Here is a 19,806-nt window from a genome sequence, read left to right as displayed (position 1 = left end):
CTCTTTCCAATTATTTTACATACTTTTCTTAGGATGATGGGTATTCTTGAAGCATTAAAATAGCATCCATAGAAGTCATTTAGGTTGTATTCTTTAAACACTCCTTTCATTGTTAAAGGATGTTTTCCAATTGAAAAAGTCTAAATTATAAAACCTAAACCCATGCTTGTGCAACATAAAATATGCTGCAATAGGGCTTCCCTGGTGGCACAGTGGTTGAGAGTCCGCCTGACGATGCAGGGCACACGGGTTCGTGCCCCGGTCTGGGAAGATCCCATGTGCCACGGAGCGGCTAGGCCCGTAAGCCATGGCCTCTGAGCCTGGGCATCCGGAGCCTGTGCTCCGAAAAAAAAAAAAAAAAAAAAATATATATATATATATATATATATATGCTGCAAAAATATCCTAATGTTACTCTCTTTATAGCAATATTAACTAATTGATATTTTCAGAATATTTGGCAGTTTCATTTTGATGATGATAACACTAAAACACTTTCATAACTACACACAGTAAATAATGTCCTCTTATGTGTTCCTTTATAGGAAAAGTATAAGGCATAAGCAATACTATATTAAAAAATAAGTACCCTGTGGCCAAATAAAATGGATTTCAAACCTTGACCTTAGTTGGCTCAGGACTACTTTATTTGTTTTCCAAGCTACAAATTTCAGGACCCCAGGGTTGGATATAAATTTAAGGTCCAAAGTAATGTACCCTCTGTCCTATTAAGTTGGAAAAGTTATAGTTTACCAAAGATTAGTCCTTCCTGATTCTTTAAAACAATAAAGAGATTTAAAAATGCATTTATTAACCTTTTAAGGTTAATGATTTATCATTCAGCCTGCTTGTCTAGTAACATGTATCATTGGATATATGTATCATCATTTCAATTTCAATTTACTGTATAACTGGTTTTATTGAAAGGATCTGGAGTCTAAATTCATATTTATTGAGAAATTCTATCTTCCTAGAAATTACTGCTATGTTAGCAATAAGAGAAACTAACATAGCTTGGTAATTAACCATATTGATTCGCACTGTACACTTCACATCTTTGTGTCTTTCTAGAATACTATAATTTTTAGTTTTAAATTACATTTATGAACTAATTACAATAAAGAAGGAAAAATTTTAAACTAAAGGCAAGTTTTTAGTATTTAGATAAAATTCTTCCTGTAATTATAGGTACAGTTAGAGAGAAAACTAAAATTCAACAAAATATCAAGTAACCAAATTGTACGTCTCAAGCCACATACCTGACATTGCCCTTGGTGTTTCTGAGAACTGTTGCAGCAAAATTCTGTGTGACACCCACCAAGCTGATTCCATCCACTTCCACAATCTGGTCATTGACTTGTATTCTTCGGGAAGAGGGAAAAAATTACCCACAATTAGTTTTTCTGATAATATATTACCATTCCCAATAAATGAGTTGACAAAATTGATTTTCAAGATACTCTTATTGATTCAAAATTTGTCTCCTGGTTCCAGATCTTAGTCAAAAGCTTAATGTTTTTCTAAAAATTATTTTGAAAAACAGAAATAAGCAATAAGTGGAGAGATTCCGTTTATCCAACATCCACACTCCTATCACAAAGAACTGATAACTGCTAAGGGATGACATATTTAAACCATCTTTTAGCCCATAATAAATCACATAAAACATAACAGAGCCAACTGAAATACCCTTTGGGCCTCATACATAACCCTCATCCCACCTCTCCTACCCAAGGAAAAATATCACCAGGAATTGCAGGGAATCCTTCCTATTCAAGTTGTATACTTGAATTATGTAATGCTTGTTAAGTGTATGTGTAATGCTCATAAGTGTATCTATATAGGTAGATAGATATACACATGTATATAAATGCACATATACACACACACGCACACACATGAGTGTATGTATATTTATTTATGTCTAGGAGCTATATATAGTATTATTGTAGTTTATCATATAATGCCTTCAAAGTTATATACATGTTTTATATATACCATTTTTTATTCCTCAAAATGAAGTATTTCAATCATGGAGAAATGCAGAGGGAATTAGATAATAAACACTCATGTACCCAACACCCAACTTTATCAAATCCTGGCACTGCAATATTTGAGTCAGACTTTTTTCTAAAAACAGTATTACAAAAAAGCCAAAGCCCCTTTATTATTTGTCTTCTATTCCCTTCTCTGCTTCTACAGAAGTAACTATCATTAATTTTGATGCTTAGCCTTTCTACTGATGCTTTGAAATATAAATAATACATACACATGAAGAAGCACAATATGTGTACATCTACAGTTTTCAAACATTATGAAATATACCTCTCTTTCTACAATTTAGTTTTCTTCACTCAACATTATATATGAAATTTATCCATGGTTATAAATACAATTCTAGCTAGTTCATTTTATTTTACTTAATTAAATTAAATTAATTTATTTTTTGGATTGGCAGTATTTTTATTCTCTGTTCTGGTAGGTCTAAATAGGAAGCCAACTTAATTCAGAAGTTGGTAAGTGATAACTTAGCTAGTTCATTTTAACAAGCATATAGTATTATCTTTCATGATTATTCTAAAATATATTCATCCATTATTTTTCAGATGGGCACTGTATTGTTTTGAATTTTAGCTATTATGAATACTGATGTAATAACTAATTTCATATGTCTCCTTACGAACATGTGTGAGTTTCTCCAGGATATATAGCTAGAAACAGAATTTCTGAGTCAAAGAACACAGGCATTTTCAACTTTGGCAAACTGACACATTTCAGTTCAAAATGCTTATACCAGTGCAAATTCCCAACAGCATTGTAGAGAGGTTCTGAGTCTCTCCACACCCTCACCAATACTTGGTATATTCAGACCCTTTAAATACCACCAAACTTGTAATTGTAAAAAGGTATCATGTGATTTTAATTGCATTTCCCTGATTATAGTGCGGTTCAATGTTCTTTCGTAAGTTTATGAGTCATAATGTCCCCTTCTGAAAACTGTTAGAACCTGTCTTTTACCAATCTTTGTTGAGTGTTTTTTTCTCATAGATCTATATAAGATGTCTTTATCCTGTATACTAACACTTTCTTAATTAAATATGTTGCAAATATCTTTGGCCCAATCTGTAGCTCATCTTTTCACATTTTTGAGGGAAATGGTGGTTTTAAGAAGAACAGTTTTTAAAAATATAATCATATTTTTAATTTTGGCTTTATATTAGGTAGTTTTTGTGTTTTGTTTAAGGAATCCCTTTCTGCCTCAAGGTTATAAAAACATTCTATATCTTCTTCTAAAGGTCTTAAATTTTGCTTTTCTGAATTTTTAGTTTTCCACCTGGAAATAATTTTTTATTATGATATGTATGTATCATTTTCACTTATGTATTCTCTTAGAGATTTCATGGTTTGAACTCTTATGTCTAGACCTATGATTAATTTTGAGTTAATTTGTATATGGGGTGAGGTAAGGTTTGTGGTTCAGTTTTTTTGTTTTTCCATATGGATATCTAATTCTTTTTTAATTTTTATTTTATATTGGAGTATAGTTGGTTAACAATGTTGTGTTAGTTTCAGGTGTACAGTGAAGTGATTCAGTTATATACTGAATCTGTATCTATTCTTTTTCAAATTCTTTTCCCATTTAGGTTATTACAGAATATTGGATATCTAATTCTTATAGGGCTATTTGTTGATTGCACATTTTACCACTGAGTTTTCATGGCACTTTTATTGAAAGTCACCTGACTATATCTGTCTCAATCTTTTCCTTACTTTCTATTCTACTTCACTGATCTCTGTTTCTATTTTTATACCAATATCACATGGCCTTGGTTACAATAGTTTTGCAGTAAGTCTTGAGAAAGGTAAGGTTAGTCCTCTAACTTTATTCTTTTTCAGAATTGTTATTCTAGGTCCTTTGCATTTCCATATGCATTTTGGAACCAGCTAGTCAATTTCTACCAAAAAAAAGAAAAAAAAAAGTCTTCTGAGATCTTTATTGTATTTCTTTGAACCTACAGATAAATATGGGGACATCTGACTTCTTAACAATGTTAAGCCTTCTATTCTATAAACACTGTTAAGTCTCCATTTATTTATCTAACCAAATATCACATTACCATCAATCCCTAATATCATCTCAACATTTTTCTTTTTTTTTTTTTGCGGTACCCAGGCCTCTCACTGTTGTGGCATCTCCCATTGCAGAGCACAGGCTCCGGATGTGCAGGCCCAGCGGCCATGGCTCACGGGCCCAGCCGCTGCGCGGCATGTGGGATCCTCCCGGACTGGGGCACGAACCCGTGTCCCCTGCATCAGCAGGTGGACTCTCAACCACTGCGCCACCAGGGAAGCCCAACATTTTTCATTTTTATCCAACAACATCCTCACATAACTAAAAGCTCTAAGATAAGCCATACCCTGAAAAGACTGTTCACATTTGTGCTTTTGTACCTTTTACAAAATATTTGCCAAAAATCCCTTCTCTACCCTCTCAAAAGCCTTCTCCTAAAGGCCTAGCTCTTCTCTTTGAGGAATTATCTGCTTATCCAAGCCTAATGATTTTTTTCATTCTTGAACCTCTTCTAGATCTTATATTTTATATCCCCACCTAATGCTGCATGCTACCAGATATTGTTTGATACTCCTTTTTAAATTTTTTTGGATTTTTAAATTGAACTCTGGTTGATTTACAATATTGTGTTAGTTCCAGGTGTATAGCCAAGTGATTCAGTTATATATGTAGATAGATAGATAGATAGATAGATAGATATAGATAGATAGATAGATTTAACAATGAATCCAGGGATACACCGTACACATAACATGATGGCAAACAATTAAACACAAATGCATGTGCTACAGTCTATTACATTTAAGGGTACAGAGGCCAAGAGTTCAGCTGGGCTCAACTAATGGCAGTTAAATGGTTTCATTGAGGAACTGGACACTAAGCTTAGCCTTGAAGTAGAAGGTAATAAAATGTTGAGAAAAATATGATTCTGGGTAGGGTGAAGAGGATGAAAGGAAATGTGGTAGTAAGAAAAAAACCTGAAACTTGGAAGGCTCAGATCTAAATTTCAATCCCAAAGCTTTCACTTACTGATAATCTAAAAGAAGTCCCGACTGCTGTTTCCTCATCTCTATGTTGTTAATATTGTTAAATTTGTGTGATGTAGAGAAACACAGAAAGGAATTACTGAAAGATAGAAAAATAAAAGAAGGAGAAAGTAGATGGCAGACTGGGAGTGAAAGTTTCTGCAAAGGAGCCTTGGAAAGAGAGAAAGAAATCTGAGGGAAAGTAAACCCAGACCTAGCCTCCTATCTTGCAAGCACAGTGAAAGTTAAGAATGAATAAGGGAGATGGATGGCTTGAGCTATAGAGTCCCAGACCTTGGTAGTAAACAACTCCAAATTTACAAAACCAATAAAGCAATGAGTATTTGAAGAAAAGATGATGGGTTGGGGGAAAAAATGCCACTTAAAATGCACACCATTACCAATAAGGTAGAACAAACTTACAACCATTTTCCTGATGCTGGATGGGGGTTAGAAAGGGATATCCTATTTAAATGTATGTAGCATGCAAAATATTAAATGTAAATTAATGATACTATACCTATTACAGCAAAATTTTAAAATGTGTAATTGATAGTCTCTTTCTTTACAATGCATTTTGATTGTTTTATTTCAGCAAAAGTTTGTTTATTTATATGCTTTCACTCATTTACCTCACACCACAGTTTTCTATAAAACCTTAAGTTTCTTCAACTATGAATTCCTGAAACAATTAATCCTTAGTTTAGATAGATAGAGAAGGTCTACTATAACTACCACGTATGCTGGTTGTAAAGATCAGCAAAAATCGTATGTAAGGGCTTCCCTGGTGGCGCAGTGGTTGAGAGTCTGCCTGCCAATGCTGGGGACACGGGTTCGTGTCCCGGTCCGGGAAGATCCCACATGCCGCGGAGAGGAGGGCCCGTGAGCCATGGCCGCTGAGCCTGCACGTCCGGAGCCTGTGCTCCGCAATGGGAGAAGCCACAACAGTGAGGGGCCCGTGTACCGCCAAAAAAAAATCGTATGTAAAAGGATTAGTGCAGTAATTGACATATCATACAGCCTTAATATACTGTAGTTTTAGTAGTTATTATTTTGACTCAGATGTGCAAGGAGTTTGGGGAAGGAAACTAACAAAGACAATAATGTACTTTTCCTGAGTAGAGAGTAGGTACTTAAGAAATAACACTGGTATCCAATGTCAACAAGATCCTGGGTTATGACTGGCAAAAAATGTAGAGCAACTATATGCTGTTATTCAAAAGGGCTGCACAAACAGAGTGACAGTTGCAGAAGAATAATCTTGGGACCAGGATAAGGATAAAATGGGAAAGATCAGCTGAAAGAAGCCCACAGACACAAGGAATAAGAGAAAGACCTGGCCCAGAGATGTGGCCCAGAGAACGAACACAAAAGAATCTGAGGGACCGGGTAAAATAAATGAAAGAATAAAAGATGACTAGAAAGTTTACATCTAAAGTGATGAAAAACAGAATCAACACAGAAAACACAGGTTGTTCTTATCAAGGGAAAGAAAAAAGAATATGGAAAAGAGGAATTAAATTTCCTTTATGATGAATTTGAGATAAAATTAACATATATGTGAAATAAATGAATAGGTCTACATGCACTGAGACTGGGATACAAATTTGGGACTAATTTATATAGTCATTTTAAAAAATCAGTTCATTGGCTGAATACAAAAATGAGGTCAAGAAGCTCAGCTTGGAAGAGAAGCATTCTTACAATGCAGGGTGAAAAACAGGAGTATCTATATAAGGAGAACCTGGAAAGCCTCTCTTTCTCTCTCTCTCTCTCTCTCACACACACACACACACACACGCCAACAAAAACAAAGAAACAAAAAAATCAAGGAAAGGGACATGGATCTCATTAGAAATAAATGACTATAATGACAATGAGAAGTTTAAGACTAGGTCTAAGAAAAGGTTACTTAGATGTCTCAAAAAGTAGGTAAATAATTTTTAAAGCAATAAATTTGACAGAACATTAAGGCTCAAAACTAAATACAGAATTTTACTGTGTTACTGTGTTACTTTAAATCTGTTTATTGGACTTGATCATTTTTGTTATCAGAGTGGGGGGAGTAGAGGAGAAAGTTCCTTACAGTTAAGAAGTAAAGCCAGTTGGTATGGACCACTTATTTGTAAAGATTAGCACTAAAAGAACAAATGATAACACAGTTGTAAAAAAGGCAACAGGGAAAAAGCACACTGAAAATAATTTATAAAAAAAGAAATAAATACAAGCATCCAGTAAACATCTTAAAAGATGCAAAAACAAGAAATTATCAAATTATTCAAGATTTTATAACACAATATTCAATCTTAATCTTAAGGGTGCAGTAGATTACTCTTCGACACACTCCCGGGGAGTACAAACTGAACAACCTTTCTGAAGGGCAGTTTAGCAATGTGTTTCTAAAGCATTTAAAGTGTAATGCACTTTGCCATAGTAATTCCGCTCCAAGGAAGTACTTTCAAAGAAATAATCAGAGATATTCACAATGATTTTTAAATAAAAATGCTAACCTGATCAATACCTTGAAACAATATACTAGTATAACAATATGAACAATAAATGGTTCATATATATAATACTACAGCATAATATATCCTTAGATATATTCTATTGTTACAAAAGTATTTAGTAATGTTATATAGTATAACATATTATTTGAGCTTAGGCTCTGGAATAAGATACCCTAAGTTCATAGCCAGGCTCTGCCACTTATTTGCTGTGACTATATAAGAGGAGCCATTGTTCCTTATATCTAAAACAGAAATAACAATAATTTTATGTATTTAATCAGGGCTATCAGAGGGATTAAATAAGATACAAAATATAAAGAACACAGCATATGGCCTGACATATAGTAAGCACTCAACAAATATTATCTTGATGAATAAAATGTACAAAAACCCATAAAGCTATATATTCACTGATTTTAATCTTTGTTAAGTAAGTAAACAAAAACATATGCACAGAAAAAACTCTGGAAGAAAATTCACCAGCAGGATTTTAAGAGTGGTCAACTCTACACGGTGGGATGACATGAGATTTTTATTTTCTTCTTTACATTCTTCTACATTTTCCAAATTTTCAACCATGAACATGTATTACATTTATAACTCTAAAATGTTCTCTAAAACTAGCACATGCTTATTTGACAACTGATGATGGCATTTTACAGTGACTGTGGAAATAGTCTAAAAAGTTTTCCTCTAGAGTGAAGCATTATAGTCCCTTGTTCTTTATTAAAGATGCATACGTGAATAACCATAAAATAACTAGACTAAACGTTCTGGACTCAAAGATCTATAATCTCTAACCCAAAGCCAAAAAGACATTTTCTCAAAAATGTAACGGATGGGAGAACTCATACAAATGGTTTTGGGCTTCTGTTTTTCAATAGAAATTTTACAATGCTTATCATTAACTTAAGCAGAAAATAAACAATATTGATATTTACATTATAGCATTTCCTAATTTTCTTAATTCATCTGTGTCAATGTCCTTATGTTCATGCACATCCATGCGCCTAAAATTAGAAAAAAAATCTGGAAAAAGTTCTAAATGGAAAAAAAAAACCATGTCAACCTAGAATCCTATACACAGAGAAAATATATTTTAAAAACTCAAAGGTGAAACAAAGACTTGTTCAGATAAACAAAGCTGAAAAAATTCGTCACCAGCAGACCTGGTGATATAAAGGACGTCCCTCGGGGAGAAGAAAAGTGATGCTAGGTGGAAATACGGATTCCACAAAAGAATGAAGAACACTGGTACTGGGCTTCCCTGGTGGCGCAGTGGCTAAGAATCTGCCTGCCAATGCAGGGGACACAGCTTCGAGTCCTGGTACTGGAAGATCCCACACGCCGCGGAGCAACTAAGCCCATGCACCACAACTAACGAGCCTGTGATCTAGAGCCCACAAGCCACAACTACTGAGCCTGCGTGCCACAAGTACTGAAGCCTGCACGCCTAGAGCCCGTGCTCTGCAACAAGAGAAGCCACCACAATGAGAAGCCCGCGCACCACAATGAAGAGTAGCCCCCGCTCTCCTCATCACCTCAACTAGAGAAAGCCTGCACGCAGCAACAAAGAACCAACACAGCCAAAAAAAAAAAGAAAAAGAACACTGGTACTGGTCACTGAGAAGACAAGAAGATAGTCGAGCTCTAAAGCATTCCATGCAACAGGAAGAGTGGCAACAGACATTTATTTGACTGAATTTGCTCTCTGCATTCAGAGCCCAGTGTAAGAAAGGAGCATCCCACAATTAAATTGCAGGTTTCTGATCCTACATAATTCTTCCTGCCTGCCTTAATACAGCAAGCATTAAGGGGATGAAAAGAGCTCAATATTATTTGATTATTATTTTCATTAAAAGGGTATTAATTTTTAAAACTTTTTTTCTCATTTCAAAGTGATACATTCATTAAAGAATGGATTTGAAAATCTGATACAAAATTAAAACAAGGAAATAAAAGCCACCTTTAAATTAGAAAAGAGGGAGGGAGGGAGGGAAGTTCTATAGAGTTTGCTATTTTATTTGAAGGGCATTTCAATTTACTTTTTAGAGGTAAGTTGTGTGGTGATTAATGTGGAGACAAACTCAAGAAACTAAAAATGAAGGAGGAGACGTAGAAACGAGTGGACAGGGATGATAGGAATAAATGATATCGGTTACAAAAAAGGGCACCTGTTCAGGGTTACTGCTACCATGGACTGACCCTACAAACCACAAGGTCATGACCCAGCAGGGTACTTACTACATAAGTGGTTATTACGGTAGGGAAAAGTTTTCTGGCATCTGATACCTACTTTGCTTGAATCTCTTACCCTGACAGAAGGTAACTTTTAGATGCAGTCTCACTAGTAGTAGTTGATAATACCTCTCAAATCTTGGTTCATAATCAGAAGCACAAAAAAGACAAGGGATGAGTCCTGGTGGTAAAAATTAAATGGACGGCTCTCTGCATTAGACCACCCCAGAGTAGAAAGAATACAGATAACAAGACTTTCCAAAATTCTTCCAGAATCGTAGAGGAAATAGCCTGTTTTTCCCTGGAAACACTGTCTACTGGAATGGAATTTACGGGAAGGTAGCTGGCTAGTTTGTAAAAGGCATCTAGTCCTGGCCATTTCTTCAATGTTTCCATGTGCTCATAAACACAAGTGTGCAATACAACTGCTTTTCGACCTCAGTCTGATATTTCTGAAATCCCTCAATTCTGAATCTAAAAACCAGAATCAGCGGCGGTAAGGCTAGTAAAAATATCTAAGTTGGAGTACTCTGGAGTTGGTTTAATGTTATTGGGCAGTTATTTATTGACATGATGTATCTGGGATGGGGAAACAAAAACAAAAATCCTACCTCACAGGGCTTATGTCAACAAAGCGACCAAGGATGAACGAAAAGGAAATGAGCTGGAGCAACATTAATGAACGCTGGACAACAAGAGAGTTTTCCCCAAAATGCTAGATAGCAGAGTTTTAAATGCATATGAAAATACAAATCAGAGCAGTAATATCCCAAAACTCTCTAAGGGGTGAAGATGCTTAATTAGAAGAGTGACAAAAGAGTGTGTGTGCAGAGAGGAAACCATTGACTAAGGAATTAGGATATATGGACACATGAAAACAGAAGTTCCTATTCAGGGCTGTCCCAGGCTTGAGGATACCTCATGGGGACAGACAGGTCCTGCAAGGAGGGAGAGTTTGCTGCAGGGTAAGCAGAAGAATAGGATTCTTCATCTGTTTTATATGTTAGTGTTACCAGAAAGATTGTCCAAAATGATTAAAATCGTTTAAACCAACATGAGAATGAGGATAAAGTACATTGCACCTTAAGTTCAAATTTGATTATCTTTTCCAAAAAACTGAAAAATAAACAGGACAGTGATCTAAAATGACAGTGTTCTCAAGCAAAAGCTTGAGAAACAAACATAAGGAGCCAGAGACAAAGCAGATTTTAAATGCATTTTCAATTTGCCTCTTTAGCCCAGCATTATTAATATCTTTTGTCAGTTACCATCCACATGATTTATTCTACTATCAGCATTTTCAATTGTGTTATTATAAAATTCATTTTGCTTTATAGATTCATTAAAGAGGACTGGAGAAATAATTAGTGTGTTAAAGTGTCCTGTGTACATTCATAAAATTATGGCAGCAAAAACTAATGGTTAATATATTTAGTATTATTTTAATAAAAATTTAGAACTAACACAGAAAGTGTAAATGGCTATCATGCCACTCAGCTAAATTACAAGATAAACTATAAGAGGCAAAGTAGCCCAAAAAAAAGAGGAGAAGAAAAGAACAGAAAAATGTTAGGTCCCAGTACTAAATGTCTTGAAAGAGATTAAAGCACAGGTATTCACTCATTCAACAAATATTTATTGAGCACCCGCTACGTTTCAGGTGTCATATGAAAAGATACAGACAGATGTGAAGAGACATTTAGAATGTTAAGACATCATATCAAATAATAAGGAAGACAAAACTTTTTAACTGTACTAGATGACTCCAGAGATAAATATCCATGGCAAATTTTTAGAAGTACTCAAAATGTGATGAGTTTATGAGACATTTGGGAGGGGTAAAAGCAACACAACAAAAATGGCTTCTTGTATTGTGGGTGGGACGGGCAGAGGAGGGAGAAAAGAATTTCTCTATATACCTGTTTATTTGACATACCTTGAAGGAAGTTTACCCAAATCTGAGATTAAATTGAAATCATTTTCTTGAGTTATTAAGAAGCTAGAAGCAAGCTAGAAAGCTATAATACAGACTCAATCTTTTAAAGCTAAAAGGAACATCTAACCCAGAACTTTAATTCTGTCCACAACTAAGGTCTGAAGAGTAACTTTCCCAAAGCCACATGGTGATAACTTTATTAATTTTAGCTGCAGTTTAAAATATATAAAATATTACATATTCTCTATACAAAATTAAATATTCCATATTAGATGCAATTAAATAAAAAAACACAGACTAGAGCCATTCAACACTGTGGTGTATATTAAATCCAGGTTTTCTGAGAGAGAGAAAGAGAAAAAAGAGAGAGACAGAGAGAGATGGGGGCAAGGTGGGGAGGAGTGATGAAAAGAATAGAAAACATATCCACACAAGAATGGCATTATACTAATCATACTGTTTTGTAAATCCTTAATACAATATCTTTCTATATCAGTAAGTATACATAACAAAACTTTAAAAAATTATTGACTGGAGGCAGCAACCAAGTGTTCCTTTTGTAGTTTTTTAATACTGATACCTTTTAAATAGCAAACATTAAAATACTGTGCAAATGAGCATACCCATAATGGTCGTAATAACAGTGTAATAATTTATTGGGTTGGCCCAAAAGTTCATTCAGGTTTTTCCATAACATCTTACGGAAAACCCGAATGAACTTTTTGGCCATCCCAATAAAAGATGTGAACACTGCCATAGGTGTAATAATGTGACCACTTATTTTCAAATACACACACACACACACACACACACACACACACATATATACTCAATTTTCATATAAAATGAAAGGTATGGAAAAGATCTCTAAAGTCCCTCTGACCACCAAAATCTTATGATTCTGTACCTATTTCATACATCTTTCTATAGTTTTTCATAAGACTTCCCATAATAACTATTTTTAATAAATTTCAAGCTTATGCCTACTTCAGTCAAGAACAGCTTCATACACAAACAGCACTGTGGAAGGTTTTTTTATTTATATATGCTTATTTAATGCATACAACAATCCTGCAATGTAGAAACCTGAAAATTAATTTCTTCAATATCCCTTAGCTGGTAAGTAGAGGGTATGAAATTAAGACTCCTGGTCACATGATCCCAAAGATTCTGCTCATTTCATTACATCAAGTTGTCTTCTTTAATATATTCACCGAGGCATTTATTGAGCATCTATTATAACAACAGCAGGATTACTGTACTAGGTAAACATTCATTTAGAAAGATTGAGAAAATGCACACTGGGACTGATCAAGCAAAGTTCTCATATCAGTGTAAATATTATAACTACACAGGAGAACAAATCAGTAAATAGGTTAATAGAAAACAAACCTAATTTAAAAAATGAGTGACAGAAAAACAAATAGTTCTGAGTTTAGAACAATGGGAATTGACTGATGAATACAAAATTCTCTACTTTTTTGTTTTTTAATCAATTTGTAGTTTGGTTTGGCTTTGCGGCCTCATTTACTTGAGAGGTGATTTATAATAATTTGTTTGAATATTAACAGTAAGAATTATTTCCTACCACTTTAGAATGACTTAAGTTTTTCACAAAGCATGAAGAGAAAAGATACAGATTTTACGAACAAATTTCAGCTCACTTGGAAGAAAGGTTCTAAATTAATAACAGGAAATATTTACTACTACTATTATATAATTCATTGAAGGGGCAAAGAGGTTATTTCCTTAACTACTTTGAAAAGGAGGAAGACTTAATAAGTTACTTTTAAACACAAAATATTAATATCCCACTTTCTTTGTTTTAAGTGTGATAAGCATTCAGTCAGCTGAACATTCACTCAAAACATTCATTTCAGGCCTTCTCTGTTCAAGTGTTATGGGAATACAAATAAGGCTACTGGCTAAGATGTGGTCCCTAACCACATAGAAAGAGACGGTACTGAAGGTGTGGCTTTCATTTAAATAAATCAATTTAGTTCCTCTTGGGAAACATCTGTGTACATAAATATGTTTTTTAAATTATGAAACAAATAATACTGCTATTGGTCTCATTGGAGACTCACAAATGATTTTCAACATGGTTTATTATTTCTGGATAAGCTGGTTGAGTGATACATACTTAAACCTTGAAAAAAATCAAAGCCAGTTATTCAATGTTCCTAAAAAAAAATAAGATGACATTTCTTTGAATTTGACACTCATAGTTTTGAGTCTACTTTTATTTCTATTTCTGTTTCAGCCCCAGCTTGATGCATCAGGAGTCTACAGTCAGGATTAATCAAATCTTTAAAGATACTTGTAGCTTGAGATGATGAAAGTTAAGACATAAAACAATGACCATCTGATGCTCTGGTGTGCATCCAAATTACCCAAGGTGGATGTTTAACCCTCTCCTAGAGATTTTAATTCCAGATTTAGGTGGCACTCAAGGATCTGTGTTTTTAGACAGAACACATTTTGAAAGACACTGATCTCCAGAATTACCATCATTGCAGAATTAGTTCCTATTTTCCCTCCTACCTCTGTCATTTTCAGAAGTGCCAGAACTATTATTATTTGTTTTGATACCTCTGAAGTGAAAACCATATGCTGATCTCCACAGTACATATTCTTAAGTGATACACATGCATGATTCTGCTCACCTTCCACTGGCTAGATAGATGAATGGATAGATACAAAGGTAGACAGATACAGATAACAGATCCATCCACCTATTTATCTAATATACATTAAAGAAATGTATTCTGCCTGCAAATCAGAAAGTAATTCAAGTGTTTTAACATTTCCCACATCTGAGACACACTCTGAAATTCTGTTCTAAAATGTCAAAAGAAAGCTACAATTGAAAGAAATTCCCAGAAACACTTCCGAGGAGATTTGAGTTATTAACAACAGTAGTTGGCTTACCTGCCATCTCGCTGAGCAGCACCACCTTCCGTCACTGTCTTGACAAATATTCCCAGCTTTTCAAGTCCAGCATCTGCTCCAACACCCATTCCAATAATACTTATACCAAGTCCATCCTCATCTATGAAAAAGGAAAAAAAAATGAAACAACCTAAGTTTTACACTCGTCCACAATTAGCTGCTGAGATCTATTTGCTGCTTTTAATTTTGTTCTTTGTGAACTATACTGATATGCTTCCTTTGACAGAATTTTTATTCTATGCTGGGGACAAAGGATGTCAAATTAGACCCCTCAAAAGGCTCATTAGTTTAGTCTCATTTTACTACTGCCAGTGGCTCTTCCATTGTGATCCCTCAAAAAGGTAAAAATTTGGTTATTGAGCAATCAATCTGCCTGACTAAATAATATTTTAAAGAACAGACCATACATACTCAAACATATATATATATATTATTTAAATAAATGTGATCATAATATATCTGGAATTTCCCTTTTATTTATGCAGTCTTCTTTTCTTTTTTACTTGGTTCATATTCCCATTCATGTTAATAAGATGGCAAGTGTCTCTAAGTACTTTCCTCTGTCCTACTATACAAGCATATAAACGTATCATCAGATACGATATATACATTATATGCATATAAGTAAATATACATATTATATATGGCTTAATTTTCCTTCTTATTTTCTTTACACAAACAAGATCATATTATACCTACTTCTCTCTGCAGCTTACTTTTCTAATCCAATGATACGTCATGGATATCCACTTACATAGCCTTAAATCACTTATAATGCATATTTCATGGTGAGAAGCTGTTGTAACTTATCCAACCATTTCTCTACGAACAGGCATTCACTTTTGTTTCCATTTTATTAGCCCTTCGAACAATACTGACAAACATGTTTTTTAATTCACTTACAAATCCATATTTCCAATTCTCCTCTCTGTGAACACATATATTTTAACATTAATGAAATAAAAGATACACTATTTGCATTCCACATTTTTTGGTTAACATTCAAAGTTATTTTCTGATAGTCTCAAAGTCTTTATAATAATGGTGTATTAGCTGCATAAAAAATAGATGGTATTAGCTAGTCAGCAGTGGTGGACTGTTAAAGGAAAACAGGCTCATGCGCTCAAGAGAATACTTGATGCTTTTAAAAGCCTTTTTAGCAATAACCTTTAATTTGCTAAGTATTCTCAACTAGTAATTTTATTTATTATTATTTTTTATTTTTGCGGTACGCAGGCCTCTCACTGTTGTGGCCTCTCTCTTTGCGAAGCACAGGCTCCGGACACGCAGGCTCAGTGGCTATGGCTCACGGGCCCAGCCGCTCCGCGGCATGTGGGACCTTCCCGGACCGGGGCACGAACCCGTGTCCCCTGCATCGGCAGGCGGACTCTCAACCACTGCGCCACCAGGGAAGCCCTCAACTAGTAATTTTTTGAATAAGGTTCATCTCATTGATTATTAGCTACTGCCAGCTTCTGCTTTAAGTATTTCTAAATACAACTCATAATCCTACATCTTTATTCTACATATGTTTAAAAGTATGTCATTTGGCAAAAGTGATGTGTTTGCTCAGCTGTGTGCTAAAGAAAGCTACGTAGAATGTGTTCTCCCTGGAGGAAATGTTTGATGTGATCCCCAGCTGAAGGCACATCCTCATTGATTCTAGGCACAGGTGTCTAGTGTGAGAACTGCTGACTAAATGAGTGATCACTGGAGACTTTCCTTCCCTCCTTACATTTAGAATATTTGCACATGTCATTTCCCATATTTATTACATTCTAATCGTTTCCCCAGTATAGATATTCATGTTCATCAGGAGGCATTCTCCTGCTAAAAACTTTCCTACATTCTTTACAGTTTTCGAGTTTCTCCCCAGAATGAGTCTTCTTACGCACATGAAGGTTAGATCTGCGCGAAGGCTCTTCCTCATTGGTCACATGTATAAAGTTTCTTCCCTCCCACATGAATTCTCTTATGTATATAAAGGTTAGCTGTATTGCTGAATTACTGCACATATTCATCATATTCATAGGGTTTCTCCAGAGTGTGAATTTGTTCATGTTGATAAAGGGATGAATGATGACCAAAAACCTTCCCAGTGTTTACATCCAAAAAAGTTTTTTTTTCTCCCTCCAGTGTTTGCTCTTGTGTAGTTTAAGAGATGATCTCTGTAGACATTTCCACATTGAAAAATGTCATAGGGTTTCTCTCCTGTATGAAATCTCTGGTGTGTATTAAGTGTTAGCTGAATTCTTATTCATATTCATTGTATTTATAGGACTTTTACTTCATTATGAATTATCACGTGTCAAGCCAATGTTGAGTTCCCATACTCAGTATATTGAAAGGGCTCCCTTCAAGTGTTGATTCTCTGTACTATCATGCCATTAAATATAATAGTTACTTCCTGCAAATAACCTGCATGAAAATTATATCTGAGTTTTTAAATCCATTTTCCCTGCCTGGACTCAGGCTTTAGTAAAATTATCTTCTTTCCTTCCATAGCTCCTCTTGATGCTCTAACTGGAAAATTACTCAGATTTGCAAAGCTGAAAACCCAACTGTGGGCAAAACTATTACATCAGCTTGAGCCATCCTCAGTTCCATTGCCGACCACGTGAAAGACATGGTGATAACCGAAGGAAAATTAAAGAAAGAGTACAATCAACCCACAGAGACCAGGTGATTAATCTCATCTCTGTACAGCTTCTTTGAGATGTCAAGCATGGGTGAAGTCCAAGGCACAACTTCAAGGCCCTGATTCTTGTGGTTGCACCATCAAGAACCCAGCAGCCATCCTGTCTTCCTCTGTATGTACTCTCCTAGGAACAGGCAGAGCACTAAGTATGCAAAGCAGCCAGGACAAGATGGAAACAACTATAAGGCCGTGTTAGGAAGATGTTATCACCACCCTCTGGAGGTCAGGAAAAACAAAATCTCATGTTAGTTCAGCATTCCCCTCATTGCTAGTGAGATTTGAGCTTGTATTCATATGAACTTGGGCCATTAGATTTCCTCTGAAGTAAAGGGCCAATTTTTCTAATGAGTTTTGCCGGACTCTTTTTTCCTCATCATTTCCGAAGACTCTTAGAATATTATAGCTATTAACTCCATGTCATCTATAATAATATTTTCCCCTTCAAATGTATCACTTATCTCTTGGCTTTGTTTGACAATATTGCCTTTAAGAGTTTAAAATTTTGGATGAGTAAATTGGTCCATCTTTTCTTTTATAATTTCTGATTTTCCATTTTTGTTAAGCCCCTCCTCCCACAAGCCCAGATGATAAATGTAGACATAAATTTTCATCAAATATCTTTGTCATTTTTAATATTTTATTATTTAATTCATGTAGAGTCATTTTATATATGATATAATGAAAATGATGTTTTCCAACTTAATACTCTTTCAGATAGATGCTTTATGCCAGAACAATTTGTAAAGCACCCTGTCACTTCTAAATTAGAGTATCTTATGTGTCATGTTATTAAATTCTCATGCACACTAACATCTTTCCCTGGACCTTGTATTTTGTTCCACTGATCAACTGCTATATGTATACAATTTGTTCTGATTATAGAGGCTTCACGTTACATTCAGCTATTTGGGAAGTTAAATCCTTTCACATTCTTTTCCATACTTCCCTTAGGTCTGTAGTTTTCCACATAAAATTTAGTATTGTATTATGTAATCCCCTCTAACAATGAAACTCTGATGGCAGTTCTACTTGAACTGCATTAAATTTATTACTTTATAGGTATAGAAGACAAAATAGGAGAGACTTTCCTATGCTGAGTCTTCTCATCCAAGAATACAGAATATCTATTTGCTCAGATCTTGTATCTTTAATAGCTATAATACAACTTTTACAGCTTTAATAGCTACAAAATGACAATGATATATCACCTCACACTTGTTACAATGACTATCATCAAAAAGATAAGAGATAACAAGTGTTGGGAAGGATGGGGAGGAAAGAGAACTCGTGTACTCTTGGTGGGAATGTAAATTGCTGGAGACACTATGTAAAACAGTATGGAGATTCCTCAAAAAATTAAAAATAACTACTTCATTTAGTTCTCTTCTAGTTTAATCTTTCTAGTTTAACTTTTATTATGAAATGTAGCATACAAACAAAAGAGTTTATAAAAACATTTACCTACAAAACATTGTGTAGAACAAAAATAAAGCAAACATTCATGTACTAACAAAGAGAGAAAACATTACAAATACCCCAAAAGCCCACTATGTAAGCCTCCCTGAAATCATAACTCTTCCTTTGGTAACCATTATCCTAAACATGGTGCTAACCATTCCTCCCTTTTCTTAATACTACTTTTTAAAGCTACTTATTTGTGTATTTCTAAGCAATATGCCGTTTAATTTTTCCTGGCTTTTAAATTTAAATAAATGGAATTGTATTGAATGGCTTCTTCTGTGATTTGCTTCCCACCACCCCTCAATTTCATGTTTGTAAGAATCATAACACACTGCTACATGGAACTGTGGCTCCTTCATTTTTACTGCTGAGTAATATTCTTTTTTTTTTTTTTTTTTTTTTTTGCGGTACGCGGGCCTCTCACTGTTGTGGCCTCTCCTGTTGTGCAGCACAGCCTCCGGACGTGCAGGCTCAGCGGCCATGGCTCACGGGCCCAGCCACTCCGCGGCATGTGGGATCTTCCCAGACCGGGGCACGAATCCGTGTCGCCTGCATCGACAGGCAGACTCTCAACCACTGCGCCACCAAGGCAGCCCCCTGAGTAATATTTTATGGAATAGATATGCTACAATTTATATACATTTTCCTATCATTGATGATTACTCAGATAGCTCTCATTTTTGCTATTGTAAGCAATACAATGGCCCACAGCCAAATCCAGCTGTCTTTGTATGGGCCATAAGCTAAGGATGGTTTTTGCATTTTTAAATGGATGAAAAGTGTAAGCTTCACTCTTACATTCACTTTAACCTCAAATGAAAGTGTCTTTTATAGGAACAATTATTGGCCAGTGATGTTTAGTGTAATAATTGGTATTCTTTATGTATTTTTCATCCAAGCAATTTTATGCTTAA

The 19,806-nt window shown here is 35.0% G+C and overlaps 1 protein-coding gene across 4 annotated transcripts in view; it reads right to left on the bottom strand.

Moving 5' to 3' along the window:
- Positions 1-19,806, bottom strand: part of PPP1R9A (protein phosphatase 1 regulatory subunit 9A) — a 318,597-nt gene that overhangs the window by 117,093 nt on the left and 181,698 nt on the right. For all 4 annotated transcript variants that reach the window (XM_007450653.1, XM_007450652.1, XM_007450654.1 and 1 more), the window contains 2 exons: positions 14,713-14,833; positions 1,260-1,364 (listed from right to left, as the gene is read on the bottom strand). In XM_007450653.1, coding sequence (XP_007450715.1) covers positions 1,260-1,364; positions 14,713-14,833 — 226 coding nt within the window. The remainder of the gene's footprint in view (positions 1-1,259; positions 1,365-14,712; positions 14,834-19,806) is intronic.

The sequence above is a fragment of the Lipotes vexillifer genome, unplaced genomic scaffold (genome assembly GCF_000442215.2).
Source record: "Lipotes vexillifer unplaced genomic scaffold, Lipotes_vexillifer_v1.1 scaffold172, whole genome shotgun sequence".
NCBI classification, from domain to species: domain Eukaryota; kingdom Metazoa; phylum Chordata; class Mammalia; order Artiodactyla; family Lipotidae; genus Lipotes; species Lipotes vexillifer.
Note: the sequence above shows the minus strand (reverse complement) of the source record. Positions and strands in the feature narration are given on the sequence as shown.